Source organism: Peromyscus californicus, unplaced genomic scaffold (genome assembly GCF_007827085.1).
Source record: "Peromyscus californicus insignis strain IS unplaced genomic scaffold, ASM782708v3 Scaffold_3__1_contigs__length_106647218, whole genome shotgun sequence".
In the NCBI taxonomy this organism is placed as follows: Eukaryota; Metazoa; Chordata; class Mammalia; order Rodentia; family Cricetidae; genus Peromyscus; species Peromyscus californicus.
The window spans coordinates 23,074,586-23,101,487 of record NW_026294551.1 but is presented as its reverse complement, the minus strand read 5'-3'; the positions used below and the strand labels follow the sequence as shown (position 1 = coordinate 23,101,487).

General features: G+C 42.1%; 2 protein-coding genes across 8 annotated transcripts; both read right to left on the bottom strand.

Moving 5' to 3' along the window:
• Positions 1 to 1,066: 1,066 nt before the first annotated feature.
• LOC128122656 (keratin-associated protein 4-7-like) lies at positions 1,067 to 18,349 on the bottom strand. Of its 6 annotated transcripts, XM_052758284.1 has the most exons (3): positions 6,306 to 6,573; positions 4,580 to 4,597; positions 1,067 to 1,449 (listed from the first exon to the last, which is right to left on the bottom strand). In XM_052758284.1, exons 1-3 carry the CDS (start codon positions 6,571 to 6,573, stop codon positions 1,067 to 1,069), a joined length of 669 nt encoding a protein of 222 aa, XP_052614244.1. The 6 variants fall into 6 exon arrangements, with proteins under 6 accessions (XP_052614244.1, XP_052614243.1, XP_052614242.1 ...); XM_052758283.1 differs by lacking the exons at positions 1,067 to 1,449; positions 4,580 to 4,597 and adding an exon at positions 12,631 to 12,967 and having other exon boundaries at positions 6,154 to 6,521; XM_052758282.1 differs by lacking the exons at positions 1,067 to 1,449; positions 4,580 to 4,597; positions 6,306 to 6,573 and adding exons at positions 12,467 to 12,915; positions 18,073 to 18,349.
• Positions 18,350 to 23,844: 5,495 nt separating this feature from the next.
• Positions 23,845 to 24,354, bottom strand: LOC128122662 (keratin-associated protein 4-12-like). Of its 2 annotated transcripts, XM_052758297.1 has the most exons (2): positions 24,033 to 24,354; positions 23,845 to 23,942 (listed from the first exon to the last, which is right to left on the bottom strand). In XM_052758297.1, the coding sequence occupies exons 1-2, from the start codon at positions 24,352 to 24,354 to the stop codon at positions 23,845 to 23,847; spliced, it is 420 nt and encodes a 139-aa protein (XP_052614257.1). The 2 variants fall into 2 exon arrangements, with proteins under 2 accessions (XP_052614257.1, XP_052614256.1); XM_052758296.1 differs by having other exon boundaries at positions 23,845 to 24,354.
• Positions 24,355 to 26,902: the final 2,548 nt, after the last annotated feature.

The following is a 26,902-nucleotide window of genomic DNA, read 5'->3' as shown; positions in this document are numbered from 1 at the left end:
CCCAAACACATGAACACAAACACACGCATATCATTTTCATGCCTATATCACATATAGCATTTAAAAATGATTTAATTATGGTTTAATTTTCCATTGTTTTTATATAAAAAGTGAATCTTCACTTATTTTGTGAAGATTTATTTTCATTTTAACTTTATGTATCTCCGTGTGGCTACATACTTGTGAGTATAAGTACCCATGGAGGCCAGAGGTATCAGATCCTCTGGAGCTAGAGTTACAAGTAGTTGTGAACCATCCAATGTGTGTGCTAGGAACTAAACTCTGGTCCTCTGGGAGAGCAGCATGTGTTCTTTAACCACTGAGAGATTTCTCCAGTCCCCTCAATTACATTTTAAGGATTTATTTTTATTTTAAATACTATGCATGCTTGTGTATCTGTGTGTATGTGTGGAGGGAGTGCAGTTGACCGCAGAGGCCAAAGAAGGCCAGGCAGTTCCTGGAGCTGGAGTTGCAGGTGGTTGTACACTATTCCACATGGGGCCTGGGAGCTAAACTCAGGTCTTTTGCCAGAGCAGAAATTACTTCTTAATCAGCCAGACCTCAGTCCTCAGTTATTGAGTACAATGGAAGACACAGAGGACAGTACCAATGAATTCTCATGGGTAAAATAGTTTATTAGAAAGAAGAGAAACAACAGGACATAAGAAATTCATTTTAGGAAAAACAACAACAACAAAAACAGAATATACCCAAAGCCTCAGGTCTGGGATTGTAAAGTCAATGCTAAGATAAGAGCTGTAGAAAATGTCTAATTTACTAGAAATAATAATCTAGAGCCACAACATTAATCAATTTGGAGAATTAGGATAAATTTTTAGCCTATGATGTACAAATTAATTTCTACACTGTACTAACGATGGAAAGAGATGGTAGCAAAGGAGAGACCGTCCAGTGAGCCAGGATGTGCGGCCTGATTCTGGAGAGGATGGCGGGCTCACTGGAATTGTGCAGTCCGTCCTGGTAAAGGATGTTAAACAGATTCCTAAGGGTTCACACGAAAGAATGGTGTAGAGCTGCAGGGGGAGATGAGCCTAGAGCAGGGGTCTCAGCAGCAGGGGGTGGCGCAGCACATGGGGCGGGGGCAGGTGGAGATCACACAGGTCGGGCGGTAGCAAGTGCTGTGGCAGCAGACCTGACCACAGACTGGGCGCAGGCAGCAGCAGGGGCGGCACCTGGGGCGGCAGCAGGGCTGGCAGCAGGGGCGGCAGCAGGGCTGGCAGCAGGGGCGGCAGCAGGGCCGGCAGCAGCTGGAGATGCAACAGCTGGGGCGGCAGCAGGTGGGCTGGCAGCACACAGACTGGCAGCACTGGGGTCTGCAGCAGCTGGACACACAGCAGCTGGGCCTGCAGCAGCTGGACACACAGCAGCTGGGGCGGCAGCAGGTGGTCCTGCAGCAGGTGGTCTGGCAGCAGCTGGGCTGGCAGCAGCCTTGGCCACAGCCCTCCTCAGAGCAGACAGAGCTACAGCAGGAGTTGACCATGGTGTCGGAGGTGGAGGTTCTGGGTGGGTTTACAAGTGAGTGAAGATATCGGGTTTGGAAGTTTCCTTGCCCCACACCCCCTTTTATACCCTGCTGAACACCTCATGTGAGGTCACTATTTCCTTGTTAGTATTTACCTTCTTGGGAAACTTAATCATTTAATTGCATAATTGTAATGTTTCTAGTTAAATACTCCAAAAGAAAGAAAATAAGACATTCCCCCCCTCTGGTAGCCCCCGTGTTTGCGACTGAAATGCTCATCGCATTTTTTCCATAGTGGGTCACCTTTGTCCTTTCTGCAAGTAACTTGCCACAGGACTCTTTGGCATTTTGTTTTCTAAATGTGACATTCCCTCTTGTCTGTACACTGTTCCTTGCAAATCATGGAAATGTTTTCCCACAAATTCCAGGATTTATTTTGTTGTCAAGGAATGTTCTATCCAGATGAGACTCAGGGAAAGAATTAGAAGGGAAGACCGTTTAGACGAGGCTGCCCCATCTCTCGTGGGAACGATGGTGATACTGTGTATCCCTTGGAGGACAGGAGAGATGGTCAGACCTGAGAAAGTTCTAAACTATCAGATCTCATTCCAGTCTCTTAGGATGAAGGGCTTGGCAGTGGTTCAACCACTTAGCGAGAATCGAAACTCAGTTATTTGGGTTTGGGGTCTGTTTTGTTTTTGTATGCCTTCCTGGAGAATGATGAAGAGTGGGGAAATTTATTCATCTTTTAAGTGTGTAACTGCACAGAAGATGTTTTTCACTCACAGAGGCATTCAAACAATTTACAGTGTAGGCACTATACGTCATTAGCATTTCATTGAATTTATTTATTATCTAGTGTATGTATGTGTTTGGGTACACTTACCATGTGGGTCCCAGGAATGGAACTCAGGTCATCAGGCATGGCAGCACTTGCCTTTACCTGCTGAGTCACTTTGCTGGTCTGATTTTTTTTTTTGTACATATAAAAAATATTTTGAGTTTCTAACTTTGGCAATATATATGCAAGAGTTTCTGCTGAGTATTCTAGGCACAGAGCAGGTAGACCTTTGTGCCTTTCTGTAAGTGGTTGGATAAGACACAGGCTGAGGGAACTGTTCGGCATAAAATAAAGAAATTCCATGACTTTAATGAAACCACTAAACTCAAAATAAGCAGTACGAGAATGTGTTCCATATGCCCTCGGTGGGTAGAGTGTGTAAAATGTCACTGTGTGCCAGGCACTGTGTGAGTTATGCTGTGTTTCTTTTGTTTTTAATGCAGTTCTATGAAGGGCTGGGCACTCTTCTCTTGATGGAGGAGTTTCACGAAGGACAGAGAGGCTAAAACTCAAATGCGTGTCCAAGAGGAAACAAAGGGAGCTGAACGTGCCTCTGAGCAGCAGAGGACGTGTGAAGATTCAAGCGTGCAGGCCTTGGCTGGGCTCGTTTCATCTTGGGACGCGTCTCATCGGCTCTGCAAACCCTTCCTCATCCATCCAGACTCACTGGAGACGTTTCCTCCTACACGGTGTCTGTTCTCATAAACATGCATGCACTGTGCTTCTAACTTAGCACATTCTACTTTCTGGTAGAGGTTTGTGGTGTGGATGGAAGTGTAGGAGCAGGCCATTGTACATATTAGAGAAAAGACAGGAAACAGTCCTGAAGTGGATCACAGTCCTCCTTGAGAAAAGCTCCATTTATCTATCTAATCCATTATTTGGTCAAATGTTCATTTTGCTTATGAGGCAGCATTTACAGTGGTGTGTGGCCGGGTAAAAGCTAGGTGTAGAAAGCTGCTGAAAACTTGATTTGCAGAGGGAGACTTGTTTTCAGATGTCCACTAATACTGTGCTTAACTCCCATGGTTATAGCCTTGGGGAATGGGGTAGGAGGAAGACGGTAACACCTATTCACTTTTGCCCCCAGATTTCTCAGTTTTATTTTTACTGCTAGAAAAACTATCAGCCAAAAATATTTCTGAACATCCCTTGACTTTGCTTGAGTTTTACATCTTACAGAACCCTAGACGAAGGCTCCATCCCAGAAGGTACGAGAGAGGAATTGGAGAAAATGGACAGAAGAGGAGAAAAAAAAAATCCAAAACATTTGTGTTAATGACAGGGTTTTACTGTGGGCTACAGGGGACAGGCCATGGGAAGTGTCTAAGCCCAGATGCATTGGGCTGCCATGACAGTCTCCTCAGAATATCTCAGAACCAGCTGGGCATTAGTGTTAACCACGAAGTCAGGATAATATGAATTTATGAAAACTGACTGATATCTTACACGTAAACAACAATCCTTCCTAAAATGTATTCACCATTCCTAACAGTAAATGCTAAAAAATGCAAATAAACATGCCTAGCCATACACTCAGCCTGGATGGGAGTAAGTACCGACATTTCCTGAAGTATATCAAATAATTTTTAAATAAATGACAGCCTAAGTAATGTATAACAAAAGCTAGGTGTGTGAGTGAATGATGTTTATTCACTACATGTATGAATGTGTTTAATAAGACTGTAATGCATACCAATGGCTCTTGAATGAGATTAACAATGACTCATAAAGGGGAATTTACTTATGGTTACAGACTTTTGTGGTGTTTTAAAATTTAAAGATTGTGTGTGTGAGAGAGGTGGGGTTCCTATATAAACTTTATAATTTTCTTCATGGATTATGTACAATATACTTCTGCCATTATGCTTATATTCTTATTTCTATCAGGTACTGAAAGATTGAACACGCATTTTGATGAATGGTTCCAGCTCTCAGGTCATCTATCATGAATGGGTTTTGGGAGCAGGTGGAAATCTCCAGAAAGCATGTGCTGAGACAGAGAGCAGCATGCTGGGAGTTCATGGAGACATGCTGTGGGGATCAACTGTCATGGATGGGAAGGGTCGAGTATGATTGGATACTGGGAAAAACCAAACTGGAGGGCTACCTCATGAGCAGGCTTAGTCGGTCTTTTGGGGAGTTCAGAAAATGGAATGACCTGTTTACAATCTCTAAATGGAGGAGAGGAAATGTGGTCCTTTATATGCCACCCTGGGAAAGGAGAGAGGGCAGCCTTGGGGAAAAGCCACCACTTCCAATAAAGCAACAGGCTTCCTCCAGCCCTCATTTGCATCACCTGTTTGTCTCAGAAGTGGTCCCCTATACAGGGGGATGAATGCTCCATTAACAATCAGCCTCATGAAGCATACATGTGGAGAAAAGATTCACCACACCTGACTCTGGAGTAGAACATATAAAGAATTTACCACATGACCAACTGACTGTCCTTATTCCCCCAAAGAGAATAAAAGGTGGTGTGAACTGTGTTCAGTCTTCCCTGATGACATATACTCATGGCTGCTCTATCATTTTAATTCCTCCCCCCCCCACGCCCCTGCCCAACAACTACAAAGTGATTAATTTACCTGCAACAAAGAAGACTTTCTAGAGAAACTAGGCAGTTACTAATGCCATTTCTTTTTTGTTGGAAGTTTGACTACCGTGGGTTGTTCCCTTTCAAGTGCAGCGAAAGTACAATTCACACTTAGGCAGTTGTGTTGGTGAGATTTATGGGTGCAGCTTCTGATGTTTCCAGGAGACACAATCTCACAGCAAATTTCCTGACCCTCTGGCTCTTACAATCTTCCCATCCTTTCTTCCACAACGTTCCCTGAACCTTACGCGTGGGAGTGTCTATAGATGTATCTCTTGGGATTGGGCTCTACAACTCTGCACATTGATTGGTTATGGCCTTCTGTAGTGGGCTCAACAGGTTAGATCTGGGAATATATGCATACAATAACAATTGAAGAAAAAAGAGACCACGGGTTTGAAGGAGAGTAGGGAGGGGTATATGGAAGGATTTGGAGGGAAAATGTTATTAACTAAAATACAACCTCAAAAATTAACTAACTAAATGAAGACAAAATATACATTTACCCAGGAAGCATATGTAAAGGTTTCTTTCTCTTTTTTGGTAATTTTAAAATATTCTCCACCCCCCGCACCGTGTGTGTGTGTGTGTGTGTGTGTGTGTGTGTGTGTGTGTGTGTGGTGTGTGTGTTTGCAGTTGCCATAGCATACACATACTCATCGAACGTGTGGGAGTCAGTTCTCCCACAATGTGAATACCAGACTTGGAACTCTGACAGTCAGGTTTGTTATTAAGTGCCTCTATCTGCTGAACCATTTCTCTTGCCTCCTTTTTTATTTACACATTTTTTTTTATAAAGAAAGCAACAGTCACACTCAATTTTAAGTACCTGTGTGATGGATGTTTATTTTTGTTACACAGAAATAGCAAAGTATGAAAATTTTTGCAAAGACTATAAAAGACACTTTATTGGATTTTAATGGCAGAAGGGTTAAAATTTGTGTTCCTACAAGTGCCAGGGATAATTTAAATTCCTCCAGCATGATGAGTAGATAAAAAGACAAGGTGAGACATGTTGGGGGAGGCCTGTTAAGTTATTGGGAGATTTTTGATAAACTCATTCTAAGAGGAAGAACGTGGGACAGAAGTCAGAATATGCGCACAGAACAACTGCAAATAAGACTGAGTTCTGGGACTTGGGAAATCAAGTCCCTCAAACACTACATATTTTCTAGAAGGAAGGGCTTCATCTGTAGAGAATGAGGGGATTGATGGTGCGTTGGAAGAGAAGATTTAGCAGCAAGGGGTGGCGCAGCACATGGGGCGGGGGCAGGTGGAGATCACACAGGTCGGGCGGTAGCAAGTGCTGTGGCAGCAGACCTGACCACAGACTGGGCGCAGGCAGCAGCAGGGGCGGCAGCAGGGGCGGCAGCAGGGCTGGCAGCAGGGGCGGCAGCAGGGCTGGCAGCAGGGCCGGCAGCAGGGCCGGCAGCAGCTGGAGATGCAACAGCTGGGGCGGCAGCAGGTGGGCTGGCAGCACACAGACTGGCAGCACTGGGGTCTGCAGCAACTGGACACACAGCAGCTGGGCCTGCAGCAGCTGGACACACAGCAGCTGGGGCGGCAGCAGGTGGTCCTGCAGCAGGTGGTCTGGCAGCAGCCTTGGCCACAGCCCTCCTCAGAGCAGACAGAGCCACAACAGGAGTTGACCATGGTGTCGGAGGTGGAGGTTCTGGGTGGGTTTACAAGGTAGTGAGAGTTCCTAGTCTGGTCTCTCTCTGTGCTGTCTCTTGCTTTTATATCCCGCTGAGGGCTACTAACCACGTGACTCTTGTTTACACTACAGAAGATCAGTTTTAGTCAATTACTGTGTTTATCTATATATAGAAAAGGCGCTGCTTCCTTTTCCTGCTATATTCTGCACTGTTAATAATTTGGCAAAGCTAAAAGAATCAGCTTTCCTTTTCTTCCTACATCCTACAAAGCTTTCTTTGATACATCCCCTAAAGTAGACACAGTCTTTGACTTTGTCTCCTTGTGTTTAGAGTTAATTCTTTATGTCTGGTCTTATCCTGGGGTAATATGGTTAGGACAGACATTATGGTGATTCTATCTCTGGCAGCAGTAGGTTAGAAGCAGGTCTTATGAGATACTGGTGGGAAAACAGGATGGAATAGTTGGTATTTGGGGGGTGTGAAGGAGGTAACTTGCAATCGGCAAAGAGTATTGTATTTCTCACTTTTTCAGTAGAATGTGAGCAAGCTGAGGGAAGGTCCTATCAATCTCGTCTTATTTAGTCTCTCCAAGGTAAAAGGACTTTGAAATGACAATTATTTTTGAATAGCAAAAGCAGGTTGGCCTGAAGGGTCCCTAAAAACTGCTCAATTACTAGTGTTACGTTTTTCAGAGTGGGATGTCTTAAGGGCACATTTTGATCAACCTTCTGGTAAGTTAACAAACCCAGTGAGAACATGCAATGCAATCATCTTAATACATTCTCTACAGGCATGAAATTCCCAACGAATAAATAAAAAATAATTTTAAAAGGTATGCCTTTTCCATATTCTGAGTTATTTTTTTTCCTCTTTTGGACAAGTTTTGCTTGAAATAAGACAGAAATAAAGGCATAAACTTTCATCTACATCCTACAAACAATTAAGGGGACAGGACATGGTAAAGAGCTTGCCAGCTATTCCCAAGGTTGTTGGACTAGTCAATAAGATAACCCTTAGGTATTCAAATCTGTGCATTCCTAATGGACAGTGTGATAACCCTGCTAGTTAAAATTAGCTGAATACCTACTTTGTGCCAGGAATTTTTGGAGTCCTCCGTAATTGTTATCTTATTTACATTTCTCAAGGATTCTGAGGTGGGTGCAGTTCTTGTTAATTCCTTACACCCGAGGTGACTGAAGTCCCAAATAGACTGAAGGGACACAACCACTCTCTCATAGAACATGAAAAATGATAATCTGGTGTCATTTCTTATGCCTAGAATATTCTATTTGCCTAGAATGCTGTTTTCTCCTTTGTCAAGTTATCAAATCCTTACTCATCCTTCAATGCCCAGCACAGCTCACTTCTGATCTCTTTTTGGACATCTACTACACTCAACGGAACCTTTCTTTCTCTATTGCCTCAGTTCTAGGGTATCACATCATATCACAACTGTTTAGTTTTATCTCCCTTTCCAAGATACAGCCTAAAAGGTCGTAGTCTCAAGAAAATCTCTCACTTGCATTTATTAGTATGATGCCCAGTTCTAAGTGATAGGTTAGTTGAGCGAATATGTGATTTATTAAAAACAAAGGCACTTATCAGTGACAGAGATAAATCTATCTGAGTGTAGAAAAAACATTCAGATGATGAACACAGGCTTGGATGGGCCTGTGTTTGGGCTTTTGATAGGCTCAATAACCTGTCAATCATGTGTGAGGACTGCAGAGGAAGACAACACTTGATGAGTAGGATGAAGAGAATTTAAGGATTTTCTTGAATTTATACTGAATGCCATGTCATCACCTAGTAGGAATAAAAGTGTGAGCAACATCCAGGGCTTGCAAATAATTTGGAGGTGTGAGAATGGTAGGAAGCAGGAAGAACACTCAGATGGTGGTTGTATTGAAGGGGTGAAATGTGAATGCCTGTCTAGGGTTGTAAGAATAAATGTAGAAAGGAGGAAAAGCATTGTCTTGATAGACATTTCAATGAAGTTAGCTAGAGTTAGTTACAAAGACAGAGCTACATGGAGCCTCATCATGTGAGAAGTTTCATATGCTTCTGCCTCTTACATGTGAACAAACACACTTTTTGCATTCAAATCCTTCCTGATAGTTTTGGCATGAAAAAATGCACACCAGTAATCAGGATACGTTATACATCAATAAAATTGTCAAAAACAAACTCAACAAAAGTTTTTAAAATACTGCATACTAAGCCATCACAAACAAATAAAACCAGAAATGGGAGAGAGAGAGAGAGAGAGAGAGAGAGAGAGAGAGAGAGAGAGAGAGAGAGAGAGAGAGAGAGAGAGAGAGAGAGAGGTGGGGTGGAACATAAAGAGCTTCCAAGATAAATCAGAAGCAATCCATGCCTGGTATTATAGTCCAAGGTGAAAAACTGTCTAGAAAAGTCATAGTCCCTAGAAGGAAACGTCCTACTATTGTTTAGCTAGATTGAAATTAAGGCAAACTGTTTTCTAGGTGTGTATGTTTATACCTGTAGACAAATGCTACTCAGTCTAAGTAGAGAAACCTCTCTTTGCAGCCAATAGCAACAAATACAGAGATGTACAGCTGTTCAAAGGGCCAAAAATAAGAGACAGCTGAATGTTAAGTTCTAAATAAAACACTACGTCCTCTAAGACTCAGGGAACATCGCCAAAGAGCAGACTAGAAGAATATAAGATCGGGAAGATAGGGAGAAAGGCTGTGGACTGCCATCCTCTAAGCAAGTCACAGCCAGAGCCTGTTCTGTCCCCCTCCAATCCTGCACAAGACTGGCCCTGTCAGCAATCAGTCACGGATTAGGGCGGGGCTCTAATCATTCCTGTTAAACTATTGGCTACTGATAGATTGTGGGCAAGGCGTAGTGCTTGCCTTTATTTCCTTTACTCGCGGATGAATAGATCAGGCCCCAGTGAGCACCACACTTAGTCTAACACATCTCGGCGGCGCGGTTTAACTCACTGTGCCACAAAACAAAAATACATAGATGAGGGAGCAGCAATTGTAGGGAGGGGGACTGATGGGTGGGAAGGAGATAAGAGAGGGTGGGGGTGAGAATAATCAGAATGAATTTTATCCATGTATGAAATTGTCAAAGAACAAATTTAATCAATAAAAACATTAAAAGAATTAATTAAAGAATGGCATAACTTCAGACATTGGACATTTGTGATAAGTGGTGTATAATTGTGCTCAACTCCCATTTTCCAGGACAGCTTGAAATGTCTTAAAAAAGCACAGGACACATGAATGGATTTGGTATTGGTAAAGGTAAGCTAGTAATTCACCTAACGGTTGAAATGAGCACATTTATAATTATATTTCTGGTATTATTAGACAAGCACTACATTTTTTTGCGTGCTTTTTGTTCCACCTTGTTTTGTTATTTTTGGTCTTATTGTTTGTTTTGATTCTCATATTTGTTTTGTTTTCAAGAGAGGGAGAAGGCAAAGTTTGCTGGGAAGGGAGGTGAGGGGAATCTGGGCAGAGCAAGGGGAGGGGAAAACATTATCAAAATATTTTGTATGAAAAAAATTTTTGAAAAGAGAGAGAAAAGATGAGACAAGTATAACAACAACAAAAATAATAATAATAATAAAAACCTCATTGATATTTGAGATGGAAGAATTACTTCCAATTAAATAGAATTGAGTATTGAAAGGTAAAAATGAAAAAGATAAGCTGCTTAAGGGGAAGAAAGATGTTTCATACAAAGATACATGGCAGTGAGAAGTAAAGTATGAAAACATCAAGGCCTCGAAAATATTTGGAGGTGGGGGAATAAGTCATATGCCCTCTCTTGCATAATAAAAGAAATAAAATAATTAGAGATGATACTTTTCATCCATTAGGTTGTCAAAAGCTCAAAATCTGGCAATGTGGAAATAAATGTGCTCATGATTTTCTTGTGAAGATTTGCCAATAAATAACAACATTATTCTTGGGCATAGCTAGCTATTCCTCTATAAAGTATCCTCATATGTAATCCATAAAAAATATGAAGATATTTTACGAGATTATTAAATCAGTTTTATTTGTAAGGGGAAATAAAGAAAGAAAACAGAACTGGACATAGCCTGGGCATCCTTCTATAGGAGGCAGAAGAATGAACGACATCAACTTTCTACAACACAGCACTGTGTAGCCCTTAAGTGAAGAGGGTGCCCCTCTCTGTGCTACTGTGAAGCAGTATATTTTTGAGCAGTGGTAAAGAAAATGTAATAAACATACATCACATTCTATAGTATGTCCAAACAGCCCATGATGCAAATATAAAAATATATGTTTTCTAGAGAGCTGGCTCAGAGGTTAAGAGCACTTGCTGCTCTTCCAGAGGACCTGGGTTTGATCCCTAGCACCCACGTAGTTGCTCACAGCTATTGGTAACCCCAGTTCCAGTGGATCTGATGGTCTCCATTGGCACCAGGCACATATGTGGTGCATGGACATACGTGCAGACAAAAGACCTATACACATAAAGTAAAAATTGTTAAATGTGTTACACACATACACACACACACACACACACACACACACGCATTTGCTTAAAATTTAAAATGAGAAAATAGAGAAAGAGGAAGTGAGGGCATAAGAATAAAAGATCTCCACTCAAAGCCTAGATAGAGTAGCAGGGGTGGATTTACTTTCTTGTCTGAGACAATTGAAAAGCCTGTCAGGTGGGGCAGGAGACTGGGCTATTGGTGTGTGGCAAAGAGGAGAAGCCCGGGAGGAGAGGGAAAGGATCTTGTGTTATCTTTCAAGGCTAGGCATCGCTTTATCTTTAAACAAAAAGATAACTTGTTCTTCAACAACAACAACAAAAAGACTATTTCTGCTCCAGAGAGCTCAGGGACATTCGAAGACCTAAGATCTTTAGTCGCACAAGCCAGATGCTACCATGCCATACCTCAGTGTCTTCTGTCCTAGTTAGGGAATCTGTCCTGGTGTGGCGGAACAGTCGAGACTGAGAGAAGCAGCATCCTGGAGCTTGGTTACTTTAAGTCATAGATTTGGCTTCAGTTTCGTCTTTCCTCTGTTTGCAAGTGAGAGTCTACACACTAATACAAAGCCTCCATCTCTCACCTTCATCCTCTGATCTCATGTTTAGCACCTGCAGCCTTTGTTGCATTTTTAAAAAAACCAATTGCCTGTCTCAGCTACAGACACCTGACTCTACTCTCCTTTTAGTTACTACGAGATGTTTGCATGTGCATAATATAAACAGATGTAGACCCATGGAACATGATTTACCATCTTTCTAAAATGGATTTTCTGATTTCTACCCATGAGTTTTCCCATGTTGTCTAAAAACAAAGGAGACTGTTGATGAAAAAGTCAAAAGTAGTTTAAAAAATTTTTTCACCAAAAGAGTCTTTTCATTCATCCTGCGGGTACAGGCAAAACACATGTTCTTCAGGATTAAGAAGAAATCTTAGAGACTTATAAAATCACAATAGATTACAAAAGTGGTGATTTATTTTTAACACAGTGATACAACACAGGAAAACTGGGAGAGTAAGAATGACCCAAGAGCATCTTCATTGAACAATTAAGACCGAGACTATGAAAATCAACGACACAGAAATATTGAAATCAACCTGTGCACCCTTGAACTTTGTGACCTGAATCTAGAAGTTGAGAAGAATCTAGGAAGGATTAGTCAGGCCAATTCAACGGCTGGTGAGGGGCGAGTAAGTCCCCACGTAGGTGGGAAGGAGAGGTCCACATGGGGGATTTGGATTGAAGCTAGAATAGCTGTGGTGGGGTCCAAAGAAATACAGAGACATGACTCAACAAAACGACATTGAGCCCATTCTGCGTGTCCTTGTGGTCAGCTATGGGGACAGAGGTGAAATAGAAGCTGGATCCAGGGATGGAGGCTCAGCAGCAAGGGGTGGCGCAGCACATGGGGCGGGGGCAGGTGGAGATCACACAGGTCGGGCGGTAGCAAGTGCTGTGGCAGCAGACCTGACCACAGACTGGGCGCAGGCAGCAGCAGGGGCGGCAGCAGGGGCGGCAGCAGGGCTGGCAGCAGGGCTGGCAGCAGGGGCGGCAGCAGCTGGGGCGGCAGCAGCTGGAGCCACAGCAGCTAGAACCACCACAGGAGGGCTGGCAACAGCTGGAGATGCAGCAGCTGGGGCGGCAGCAGGTAGGCTGGCAGCACACAGATTGGCAGCACTGGGGTCTGCAGCACTGGGGTCTGCAGCAGCTGGACACACAGCAGCTGGGGCGGCAGCAGGTGGGCCTGCAGCAGCTGGACACGCAGCAGCTGGGGCGGCAGCAGGTGGGCCTGCAGCAGCTGGACACACAGCAGCTGGGCTGGCAGCAGCCTTGGCCACAGCCCTCCTCAGAGCAGACAGAGCCACAGCAGGAGTTGACCATGGTGTCAGAGGTGGAGGTTCTGGATGGGTTTCTGAGAAAGTGAGTTTTGAGAATCTGAAGGTCTCCTGGCGGGTGTTCCCTTTTATATAGTCTGTTCAGCAACTGGTGTCACCATGAGCAAAGCTCCTTTCCTTGTTTTTCTTACCAGGACATTAATTAGTGTAGTTAAGGCATAATTATGTTTGCGAGGTTAAATATTCCAGCATGTAGAAAAGGCCTCATTTTCTCTTTCTACATTGTTATGATTCATTGAATTAAGGCGCATGAAACAACATTTGTGCTTCTGTTTCTGCCCGTGTCCCTTCTAAACTGGTGCTAGCACATGATACATGTGTCACCCTATGCCTGCCTGATAATATTTTGAGAATAGCTCACAAAATGTTGTCTCTTTTTTATGTGAATACACATAAGCTATTGTCTGGAGCGCACAGGTAAAGAGAGAGATGGGAAAGATTCATCAGTGCAGTTATTTGGCTACAATTGGGGACAATAATGTTCATAGCTTGTTGTAAAGATTGTACCTGAATGGTTAGCTTTATATGAATGTTTTTCAATGGCAAAGACTTATTTAAGGAGTCAAATTCAGCTCCCTAGTCATCCTCTCTATGTATGATATATGAAATGTGAACGGGTCTGATAAGCCAGCATATGCAGTGGATTCTGCTTTCTATTTAAAAAAAAAAAAAAACCTCATGTGAAGCATCTGTTCCTGACACTCTTTTAGTAATTATGGGTTCAAGATATTTTGCTTGGATAATGAGGTATAGTAGGCTTTGCTCTTTTTTTTTTTTTTTTTTTTAATAAACTCTAAAGTGTGCTATGTTAAAAAGGAAATTCTGACACAAATTGGAAGTGTGGAAGACCAGGATCCAAATCAAGAATTAAACATCTCATATATTTTTCAATGACAATCGAGCTCACAGAGGCCATCACTGTTAGTGACTGTTGGCCATGCTCCAGACCTCCTATTCATAATTTGTGTTTATTGTAGTGAGTTTACTTTTCAAAGAACCCCCAAGGCATGTGGTCACTGCAGCTCATGCAGAAATGAGTTAAAGTTGTTAGAGACTTCAGTAGTCCACAAAGCAGAAATATTATTAACTCCCATACCTTTTATTGTCCTGTTTCATCTCCTTAGAATGTACCTTCAGCTTCTTTCCAGAAAGTTCTTTTACTTCAAGCCAATTGGCAGCCCCACCCTCCTTCCTCCCAAGTGTTTTCTTTGGCATTATTTTATTAGTTTGTAGAAATTTCACCTGTTCCTTCTGCTTGTCTTTATACTGGGAAGAGCCCTGCTTGAGCCCAAATGACTACAATCTGAATGTGTTCAATTGTCTCATGCCAGACTGTAAACTCCCTAAGTGAGTATTTAGAACTATGTATTACCACATCATCATGCTGGGTGCAATGGATAATCCTCACAGTCAACTTGATGGGCTTTAGACTCTCCATGGAAATGCACATCTGAATGTATCAAAGAGAGTGTTTCCAGAAAACTTAAACAGAGCAAGGAAGACCCATCCTGAATGTTGATGACACACCCCTTAGGCTGTGATCCCCTGCAGAATAAAGGGAGGAAGGGGAGCAGAGAACCAGCATTCATCTCTCTCTGCTTCCTGACTATAGAGTCAGTGTGACCAGCTACTTCACACCCTCACTGCAGGTCTAATGCACCATATGCCCCTGAGTGTAAGCAAAGCAAACTCTTCTTCCTTAGGCTGCATGTACCAGGGATTTGATCATGAAAAAAATAAATGAATATACTTAGAATTGACTACACATCCCATGCTTGCTTCTCATAGTCCTAAAAATTACTTTTAAATTTTAATTGTTTTATAATTATGTAAATTATTTTGGGTTCCAAAATAATTTTTGCAAAATGAGGCATATCCAAGGAAGTCTTGCCTTTTGTCTTTCTTCTCTGCATGCATTCTCTCTCCTCTATGAATAGAACTTGTTTTTGATTGACACATGTTATGTGTACATATTTGTGAGGCACAGTGCAATTTCTTGGCTCATGTGCTTATTGGATAGTGATTAACTTGGATTAATGAGTATATCAACCAACTTAAATGTTTATCATTTTTAAAACTGAAGGTTGTCTTCACATTGTTATTTTAATACAAGTTCATATTTCCTGTCAGTTTTGTTTGATAGCTGTTCTCATACTATGCACACTTACAGCTTGCTTTGGTTCACTTACTGTACCACAGTAATGGTGTATTATTATTTATTCTATAGTAGTGGCTTCAGATATTTCTCATTGCATTTCAGCCATCCAATATTCGATTTTGTGGATGTAATATAGCTCATCTGGCTAGTATTTTACTGAGAAATATTTGGTCTATTGCAAGTTTTGTTATAAAAGTGATACTCTGCATTTGAAAGCAAGTTTTCGGGGAGGGGGTGTTTTAATTTATCTTGGTTTGGAGATCGCTGCCAAGCATAAGCTCTGCCTTACAGATTGGTTACTTCAAATTCAATCAGTTTTCCTGTGGGTCTATCTTTAGTTGCACAGTATATTGAGTTTCTTTCTGATTCTTGGTTCTCCTAGAGCAGGGCTTTTCAACCTTCCTAACGCTGCGACCCTTTAACACAGTTCCTCATGTTGGGGTGACCCCCAACCATAAAATTATTTCATTGCTACTTCATAACTGTAATTTTGCTACTGTTATGAATCATAATGTAAATATTTGTGTTTTCCGATTGTCTTAGTTTGGGATCCCCTTTCCTAGAGCTTCTGAGTTGAGGTTTGCTCTATATTTATATATTTATATCACCATCATCATAATAATGGATCTCACTTTGTCTCATGCAATGCCTTTTAGATTAGATTCAGCTCATTTAGTTTTTATCCTAAGCGAATAGCTGAGGGTGTATTTCCATTTTGTCCCTCATCCATGGGTCTGCACTTCTGGCTTCCTCTCCAAGCTACAAGATTTCAGGTGCTCTCTAGAATGGGAAGATAGGATACGTCATTAACAAAAAATATCCTTTTGAGAGAATATTTCCCATTTTTCATCTAAAGGGGAACTCTAAAGCTCAATTTCATCCCTATGTATAAAATTACCAGCAAAAATACTATGTACAAACTGAAGAGGACAAGGGTTTTGTTTTTTATTTGTTTTGTTATTATTTCATTTCGTTTTCTGTACATGGGTGTTCTGTCAGCACTTACGTCTATGTACCATGTGTGCACCTGGTGCCCACGGAGACCAGAAGAAAGTGCTGGATTCTTTGCAACTGGATTTACAGTCATCTGTAGAGTCACCGTGTTGGTGCTGGGAATCTAACTCGGGTCCTCTGGAAGAGCAGCCGATGCTCTTAACCATTGAGACATCTATCCATTTCCTGGAAAAAATCTGAAAGGGAACAAACACATCAGATACTTTATTGGGAAACTCCATTGTGGTGTAGACTCTTAAGTGCAGAGCCTTGTGTATGTCGGCTCCCACTATTGCCTCAGCACTTACAATGGGGGTTGTGTTGGAAGCATTCAGTACATGCTCTTTGAGTGAGTATGTGAAGAGTCTGGAATCCGAGAGGGTCAATGGCAGCAGACTCGCTTTTCAGCAGGCCCATATGTCAAAAGAACATGGAAACAATCGCCAGGAGCTCTGTGGGGGCTTTTCTGATGTGGACATGCAGCCCGCAGTTGACCACATTTTGCTTGACTATTTTCCCTACTGAATCTATCCTCTCCTCTAAGATATGGTTCTGTCCTCTGGGTATTTCAGGATTTGAAAACTTTCTATCAAGAGAAAAGGTGAGTCATAGGTGAAGTCCTGCTCTATTTCAAGTACATTTTAATCTGATATTGGAATATGTCTGCCATATTATTTTCCAGTTAATATGTGAAGTTAGCATATTACTGAGTTTCATCTTGGCATCTTTATACATAGGTGTCATTGTGCTTTGTGCTCACACGAAAGCCCTGCTCTGCATGGAGGCAGAGGCAATACAGGCTTGTGGCATCTGGATCCCAAAGACACAAACCTCCTGGTGTGAAGAGGGAAGAACAAAAGTCCTACAAGCATCGCTACTTCTCATAGCTTTTCTCTTTCCCCAAAATTGACTCATAGTGCTAAATAGTTTGTGAAATAGTAAGACATCCAGGGAAAGGTCGGCCAGTGACCAAGGGAACCTGGAAAGCAAGAAAATTTTCTTGTGTGCTCTGTAGGTGAAATACACTTGTTCTGTGTGCACGCGTGTGTGTGTGTGTGTGTGTATGTGTGTGTGTGTGTGTGTGTGTGTGTGTGTGTGTGTGTTCAGGTAGGCCAGAGGTCAACCTCTGATGTCATTCAGCAGAGTCTGTCCATCTTAGTTTTTGAAACAGAATCTGTCCCTGGGACCTAGGGTTCACCAGTTGGGCTAACCTGGCTAGCCCAGCAGCACACGGAACTCCCTTCCTCTGCCTCCACAGCACTGAGTTTATGAGCATGTACCCCCACATCTGGCTTTTTACACAGGTTCTGGTGATAGAATTCAGGTCCCCATGCTTGTGCAGCAAGTGCTTTACTGACAGAACCATCCTCCAACCCCCCAGACACACTTGTTTAAGAAGAGTAGACGCCATCTTAGAAGAACAACAGTCATACTAAGTTTTTATTGCAGAAAGTTGGGAAGTTTCCTTTGGTACAGGCATATATTAGATTACTCCAACTGCAAAGTCCTATAGAGAGGGCGTGAAGCGGAATGTTTTTCCAGTTGTTTGCCGGTTCCATAAAATTTGTTTCCAGGTGAAATCCAGATTCCAGACATCATCCACACGGTCTGGCTCCTCACTGGTCTCATGAGGCTGAATTTCACGGTATCAATTCACTCCACGTATTTCAAGTTAAATTACATGCACAAAAGATCTGAATCTATAGAGAGCAAAGTGGATCTATGGCAAGTGTCTCAGCAGCAGGGGGTGGCGCAGCACATGGGGCGGGGGCAGGTGGAGATCACACAGGTCGGGCGGTAGCAAGTGCTGTGGCAGCAGACCTGACCACAGACTGGGCGCAGGCAGCAGCAGGGGCGGCAGCAGGGTCGGCAGCAGGGCTGGCAGCAGGGTCGGCAGCAGGGCTGGCAGCAGGGGCGGCAGCAGCTGGGGCGGCAGCAGCTGGAGCCACAGCAGCTAGAACTACCACAGGAGGGCTGGCAGCAGCTGGAGATGCAGCAGCTGGGGCGGCAGCAGGTAGGCTGGCAGCACACAGACTGGCAGCACTGGGGTCTGCAGCAGCTGGACACACAGCAGCTGGGGCGGCAGCAGCTGGGGCGGCAGCAGCTGGAAACACAGCAGGTAGGCCTGCAGCAGCTGGCCTGGCAGCAGCTGGGCTGGCAGCAGCCTTGGCCACAGCCCTCCTCAGAGCAGACAGAGCCACAACAGGAGTTGACCATGGTGTCGGAGGTGGAGGTTCTGATTAGTAAGGGAGTGAGTAGTGTAGTGAATCTGAACATCCCCTTGCTGAATGCCCCCTTTTATATTCTGCTAAGGGTGCTGTGACCACAGCCTGGAATATTTCCAGGTTGTTTTTCTTTTCCCTGAAGAAATGGGCATCATTAAGTCAGATCATTGGTTTTCCTTTTCAAATACTTGAAGATGAAGAAACACACAATTTCCTTTTCCTTGTGTATTGAGATTGCCTAATCTGACTTTTGTCTCAGAATTGCCTTCCCTGTTTGTGCACCCTGCTTCTTGGGTGGGTCCATCCTATGGGCCTGGTCACTGGTTATGCCTGTGGTTTGTGTATCACTCATGATGCTATTTAAGCCAATGTGTCTCATGATGCTCACATCTCTTTTGATGTCAAAAGGGAAGTATAATGATAGTAGGTAAATGGGCCACATGGGTGGGGGGGGTCTTATCATTGTGAGATAGCTCCTTGTGAGCTATGAGGAAGAGAATCATGTCTGTGAGTCAAGGATGCTCATTAGTTGGTGGGCTGTTCAGACTACCTCAAGGTATGCAGTCAAAATGATACTTCCTTCACCCAGTTTCAAGCTGTCATGAATGACTCACTGTTTTAAATATGAAAAGGCTTTTGGTGCCACCTTGAAGGCACTCTCACTGGCCCAGTATGGGACAACTTGAAAACCAAAACAAATAATGATAGCAATGGATTTCAACACACCAAGTAAAATAAGAATAATTGGTCTATACTAAGACTAAGTAGAGAAATAGAAGAAGGTGAGAAACTTTCCACAACAGTGGTGTGGTGATTAGTTAAACGGGAAAGGAGTAGGGAGTTAGAGTCTCTATATCCATCATAATAAAACTTGGTCAGGGAAATCTCAATAAATCCTAAAATGATTGGATAAAAGTTTGACTAGGAATGTAATATTTGTATATTTCAAAGTATTTCTCTATCAGTTATTTATCAATTTTAAAATGGAAAAATATTAACTTACTATGAAAGAACTCTTAATCTGGGGATCAGTATTGGTGTTAGGGCTGTAAAGATGGTTCATGCTTGCTCTGCTGGCCTGAGGACCTGAGTTCAACCCCAGAAAGTATTCCAAGCATAGTGGCATGTACTTGCCACCTCAGCACTGGGGAGGCAGACATGGGTGGAACCCTGGGACTTGCTGGCCAGTCAGGCTAATGAATGGTCTTGTCTCAAAATCAAAATGATAGGCAGTGCCCGAGGCACAATACCCAAGGTCATTTTCTGGTCTCCACAAACATGAGCATATATTTGCATCTGCACACACATGAATGAGCACACATGTGTGCATGCACAGATGCTCTCATGCTCACACACATGTGATAAATGCAGTCACACTTTGAAAAGACACCTCATTTATTATTCCTGTCAAAGGCATAATCTGACTGTAGCTTTAAGGAAACTTAAGATAAACAAAGGCTGAGGAATTCTGCACATAATGACTGGCTCACCCTCTTTAGCACTGTCAGAATCTTCTAATAAAGTGACAGCCTGAGGAAATGTTTCAGATTTAAGAAAATCAAAGAGATGCAGGATCTAAGCGTAATGCATAGCTGTGAGTATTCCTCTATAGGAAGGTGTTGACAGCATTTGAATATGGAATGCACATTAGACAATAGATAATAATATTGAATAACATATTATTTAATTTTGTATCTGTATTGTGGTTATATAAAAGTGTCCCTAAATTTAGAAGAGATATATATATATATATATATATATATGTGTGTGTGTGTGTGTGTGTGTGTGTGTGTGTGTGTGTGTGTGTGTATGTCTGACTACATTCATTGGCCTTTGATTCTTTATTCATTCCTTCATTTCTTCTCTCCCTCTTTTCATCTATCCATCCATTCCTGTTCCCATCCATTCATCCACCTGTCCATCCATCCACCTACCTACCTGTCTCCTAATGTGTCTGTCTAGACAGACATCTAGTGTGGCAAAATGATGAATCTTGGTGAAAGCAACATGCAATGAGGAACTCTTTGCATTGTCATTACAATTGTTCAATAAGCCTGATTCTTTTCAAAAATAAAAGTTTAAAAGTATAAAAGGAACTGGGGCTAAAATTTCTATTGAATGGCTATTTGGTCAAGATGGAAATAAAGAAAGAAATTAAAGACTTCCTAGAATTCAATGAAAATGATTGCGCAGCATACTCAAATTTATGAGACACAATGAAAGTGGCGTTAAGAGGAACAATCATAGCACTATGTGCCTACATTAAAAAGTTGAGCGGTCTCATACCAGCAACTTAAAAGCACACCAGAAAGCTCTAGAACAAAAGGAATCAAGCACACACAAGAGTAGACAGCAGGAAATAATCAAACTGAGGGCTGAAATCAATAAAATAGAAACAAAAAGATCAATACAAAGAATCAAAGAATTTTTCTTTGAGAAAACCAACAAGATAGACAAACCCTTTATTCAAACTAACTAAAACACAGGGAGAGAGAATATCCAGATTAACAAAATCAGAAACAAAACGGGAACATAACAGACACCAAGGAAATCCAAAGAATCATTAGATCATACTTTAAAAATCTATACTCCACAAAATTGGAAAAGTCTAAAAGAAATGAATAATTTTCTCAATAGATACCACTTGTCAAAGTTAAATCAAATCAGATAAACAATTTAAATGACCTATAACACTTAAAGAAATAGAATCAGTTATTAAAAGTCTTCCCACTCCACTCATCAAAAAAGCCCAGGGCCAGACAGATAGTTTTAGTGCAGAATTCTACCAGACTTCCAAAGAAGAGTTAATGCTAACACTCCATCAAATTATTCCACAAAACAGAAACAGAAAGAACATTGTCAAATTCATTTTATGAGGCCATAGTCACCCTAATATCCAAACCACACAAAGATTCAACAAAGATAGAGAATTACAGACCAATTTCCCTTATGGACATAGATACAAAAATACTCAACAAAATATTTGCAATTTGAATCCAAAAACACATCAAAAAGATTACCCACTGTGATCAAGTAGGCGTCATCCCAGAGATGCAGGGATGGTTCAACATATGAAAATTTGTCAATGTAATCCACCATATAAACAAACTGAAAGACCACATGATCATCTCATTAGATGCTGAAAAAGCCTTTGATAAAATCCAACACCCCTTCATGATAAATGTCTTGGAAAGACTGGGGATACAAGGGAAAATTTAACATAATAAAGGCAATACACAGCAAGCCGATTGCCAACATCCAATTAAATGGAGAGGAATTCAAAGCAATTCTACTAAAATCAGGAACAAGACAAAGTTGTCTACTCTCTCCATATCTATCCAATATAGTACTCAAAATATAGTATAGTATTCAATATAGTACTCTAGAGCAATAAGACAACTGAAGGAGATTAAGGGGATACAAATTGGAAAAGAAGAAGTCAACATATATATGCAGATGATATGCATAAGAGACCCCAAAACTTCTACCAGGGAACTCCTACAGCTGATAAGCACCTTCAGCAATATGGCTTGATACAAGATTATTTCAGGAAAAAAAAATCAGTATCCCTCCTATATACAAATGACAAACAGACTGAGAAAGAAATCAGGGAAACAGCACCCTTCGCAATAGCCACAACCCTAACCAAACAAGTGAAAGACTTGTATGACAAAAACTTCAAGTCTTTGAAAAAAAAATTGAAGAAGATATCAAAAGATGGAAAGATCTCCCATGCTCAGGGATCAGTAGGATTATTCTAATAAAAATGGCTACCCACCAAAAGCAATCTATAGGTTCAATGCAACCTCCATCAAAATTCCAACACAATTCTTTACAGACCTTGAAAGGATAATACTCAGTTTCACATGGAAAAACAAAAAATCCAGGAGAGTCGTACACTGGCATTTAAGAAAAGGATTTTCCTCCATGTGTTCTTAACACTGCACTCATTTTGAAGTCCATGCAGATATTCAAAGAGATGATAGACTTAAAAGTGTTTTAATGGATTACTATGAAAAGCTGGCTGTCATTTGAATACTTGGTATAGAACATCTTAAAGTATTCTTTCACTTTTTTATTTTTCTTTTTATTTTCTTTTTTTATATAATTTAATTTTTTATGTTCATTGGTATTTGTCTTGCATGTATGTCTGAGTGAAGGTGTCGGATCCTCTGGAACTGGAGTTACAGACAGGTGTGAGCTGCCTTGTGGGTACTGGGAATTGAACCCAGGTCCTCTGGAAGAGCAGTCAGTGCTCTTAACTGCTGAGTCATCTCTCCTGCCCTACTTTGTTTCTTTTTTATTCTTTGACACTTTCATCCTTGTGTAGCAGGTTTTTAGTCTATTTCATTTTCTGTCACCCAGTCTCATCCCCTCCTCAGACCCAAAGCTTCCTCCTGACTAGCCCCCCTTCCTTCTTTCATGCCTTTGTCCATGAGTGTGACTGCTGAGTTTAAGCAGGCCTGGCCTAGTGGGCAGGGATAGGTTATTTCTTGTAACATGGGCAACTTATCAGCAGTTAGGCCTCTGAAGAAAGTAGGCATTTCTCAGCCCTCATCAACAAAGCTGCTTTTTGCAGTAGACATGGGCAGTTAAATGCAGACTCATAACCATCCAAGTAGAGATTAAGAGACTGGGGAGAACTCAGGCCTAAACTGGACATTTTATCATACATGCATGAGAGTATGCACACACACACACACACACACACACACACACACACACACACACATACATGTACACCCACACATATGCACACACTGCTCAGGAAAGATCATGAAAAAGAGAGTGGAAAGACTACAAAAGCCAGTGTCTTCTGGACATGCCAGGTTGATGCGCTCATGAACTCACTGCAATCAACCATGGTTACTTCCTTTCCTCCAATTTTTGACTCATTGTGTTGGATATTTTCTGAAGTTGTGAGAACAAGGTCAGGAAATGTTGGTGTAGTTGAGCTTTGAATATAATTTCCTTAATTAAAGACAATCGCTATACAGCAACAGACACGGGAAAATTGTATTTCTATTCCCATGAAATGCATTTTATTTAGAAGCAGCAGCAATAAAGTACAGAGATGTCATAGTTAGAGTGAAAGCAAGATGGCACCGTGAGACTTTCAGCTCCATAATCTTAATCTACAGGCGCTGGAGGTATTTCCACTTTGGATAGAGAAGACCTGGACTCTGATGAATTTCTTTTTAAAACACAATATTTTATAATTATTTGAGAATTTCATAACACATACAATGAATATTGATCACATTAACACCTCCACTCCTCCCCTAACTTCTTCAGGAGCCACCCTGTATTAACTTCTTAACCTCCAATTTCATATTTTGGCCTGAGACAAGGTAGAAGTCAACAGAGGCAGCTTTCCTGAGTCTGGGACATGGGAATGGCCTCTCTCAAGACAGCTGTGAGGTACACAAGGTCTGTTTTCGTAACAAAGGAAGTAGGGATAATGGGTGTGTTCAGGAAAGGAAGGTCTCAGCAGCAGGGGGTGGCGCAGCACATGGGGCGGGGGCAGGTGGAGATCACACAGGTCGGGCGGTAGCAAGTGCTGTGGCAGCAGACCTGACCACAGACTGGGCGCAGGCAGCAGCAGGGGCGGCAGCAGGGGCGGCAGCAGGGCTGGCAGCAGGGCTGGCAGCAGGGGCGGCAGCAGGGCTGGCAGCAGGGGCGGCAGCAGCTGGGGAGGCAGCAGCTGGAGCCACAGCAGCTAGAACTACCACAGGAGGGTTGGCAGCAGCTGGAGATGCAGCAGCTGGGGCGGCAGCAGCTGGGGCGGCAGCAGCTGGGGCGGCAGCAGGTAGGCTGGCAGCACACAGACTGGCAGCACTGGGGTCTGCAGCAGCTGGGCCTGCAGCAGCTGGACACACAGCAGCTTGGGCGGCAGCAGGTGGGCCTGCAGCAGGTGGTCTGGCAGCAGCTGGGCTGGCAGCAGCCTTGGCCACAGCCCTCCTCAGAGCATACAGAGCCACAACAGGAGTTGACCATGGTGTCGGAGGTGGAGGTTCTGGGTGGGTTTACAAGTGAGTGAGTTTCACGTTTTGGAGCCTCCTTCCTGCAGGTCCCCTTTTATACTCAGCTAAGTTGTTTCTGTAATTATGCAAACACTGTTTCCTTGTTTTTGTTTACATGACATAAATGCAAATTAATAGGCTGTAGTTTTCCAGTAAAAACTTCCAATCTGTAGGATATAATTACTTCACTTTTCTCATGTTTTCTGGTGTTCCCCCATGAATCACCTCTTGTATTTTTCCCACGGTTGCCATATTACATGACCTCAGTTCCTGCTTGTCATGTGACAAGGCAGACTCATTGTCTGCTTCAGTTCTCATGCCTGCATGATTTCCGGGGGGCTTCTCATGGAGCTGGAATTCGCAGTAGATAAATGCTGGCTTCTCTCGGGTGCACCACTGGAATGAAAACAGGAAGTCAGGTCCCCTCTTTCAAGTGTGAGAATGCAGGGTGCTCATGGTCCATGCGTACATCCCAGGTGCCCGTCGAGCTAGTGAAATGCTAGGCATTCCAAGATGTGTTCAGTCTCAGCACCATGACGCACCATGAAATGGTCAGGCAGGACTCAGTATTTTAATGCCCTGAAGAGCTATCTAGGACTGAGATCTGTCTTCAGAGTTGCCCTCCAGGCTGAGCTAGACTAATATACCCAATAGTTTTAAATGCATTTTTTTTCTGGAATATTAAAGTATCTCATTGTTATACTTGATTAATATTTTACCAAAATATTTTCATATGCTCTAGAAGTTTTGTAGTCTGTTTAATTTTCAGAGGCATTAAAATGAATATAAGACCTAGTCTCAATTTTACATGTGCTTACACAGAAATTACAATCATAGAGTTTACATCAGACACCAGGATTCCAGAGAAATTCTGTTTTCAACTGTGGTGAGAGAAACTTCTCAATAGTGGATGACAGTTAATGCAGTGACTTATAATCTCAAACAGGACATCTCTATCACCACATCCGAGGTGCAGGGGACATCCTGGAAGAGCAGGTGGAGAGAATGTAAGAGCTGGAAGAAGGGATGGGGCACTAGAAATCATTGTCTTCTTGCGCTCACGAACTCACAGTGTGTGATTACCTGCAGAAGACTCACAATCTGCCATAGATGGAGAGGGTCTCATGAGGCCTCATCCCTCCCTAAGGAGTCATTCAGTTAAAGGCTTCTGGAGGAGGTGGAGTCATTTAATGTTATAGCCATTGGTAAGTTTTCCATGCTCCAGAAAATGACCCCCACACTCATGCTCATGCCAGCAATCCTAGTTAAGCTCAGTGGGTCACAGAAACAGATGAAGAGTGTAGGAGGGAGGCTAAGGAAAAAAGATAAGGCAGTTCAATAGGAGTAGGTAGGTATACGAGACAATAACAGAAGTGAGCATACGATCAAAATATATCATACATATAAAAGTATCAAATAATCAATAAAAATTAGTGGTGTTCAAAACAAAGCTTCAGTTAAAACAGTCAAGACAATCTCCCTCAGACATGCCCAAAGGCCAAACTAACCTAGATAATCCCTTATAGAGACTGTCTTCCTAGATGATTCTAAAATGTATAAAGTTGGCAATTAAAACTAACCATTACAGCCACCTTCAAAAATAATAACTTCTTTTATGTATTCTGGATTTGATTTTCAACCCCCTAATGATCTTCATGGACCACTGCAGCAGGAATTAATGTATTGAATTAATTTGCTTAGAATGATTCTCAAATGCAGTCTATTATTACGGCATTATGCTAGTGAACTCAAATACATATGGGATAAAATAATAAGTATAGTGAGGTTCTTGCCCTGAGAATGTGACTGGCCCCTGGCCAGACTCTGACTCAGCAGCTTCTCTAGGTTTAAGATCTTGTAAAGTCTTGCACATTAGGTTCAGTGAAGTAGCTGTAGGAGCCACGTTGCTTATTCATGGAGAACTGTCTGTTAACCCTCAGGAGCTGTCTTCCTTGCATTCTGACCACACTGACTGAAAAGAATTTGTAGAGGAGTGAAACTCCCTTTTCAGCTGTTGATCAGAACATCTTTTGTTGCCCCTGTGATTCTTTATAACTTGCTATTTATTATCCAGATGGACTCGAACAACCTCAAATGTGTATATATATATATATATATATATATATATATATACATATATATATGTATGTATGTATATATTGTATATATAATGGCAAATTAAACAAAATGAGAGCTAAGGATAGTCACTGTTTTATTCACTACACATCGAGGCAAAGCGGCTGCAGCCAATAGCAACAATAAATGAGCTCAGCAGGTTGTAGTTATATATTTATGTACTGCTACACATGTGACAATAATAACCAAAGAAAAAGAGGCCATCATTTTGAGAAAGAGTGGGGAGGGCATGGAAGGGTTTGGAGGGAGGAGACATGGGTGGGAGAGGAGGGAGGAAAGGGAAGGGGGAAATGACGGAATTACATTTTAACTAAAGGTTAAATTTTTAAAAAATGAAAAAAAATTGACTCAGTTTCATTTGTTGTTTGTAAGTATGATATCACCAA

Bases quoted from the DNA above. Each gene is read 5' to 3' on its own strand.
- LOC128122662 (XM_052758296.1), bottom strand. From the start codon at position 24,354: ATGGTCAACTCCTGTTGTGGCTCTGTATGCTCTGAGGAGGGCTGTGGC.
- LOC128122656 (XM_052758282.1), bottom strand. From the start codon at position 18,349: ATGGTCAACTCCTGTTGTGGCTCTGTCTGCTCTGAGGAGGGCTGTGGC. The intron at 12,916-18,072 runs GCTGCTGCCGCC...GCTGTGGCCAAG, and splicing joins TTCTAGCTGCTGTGGCTCCA to GCTGCTGCCAGCCCAGCTGC.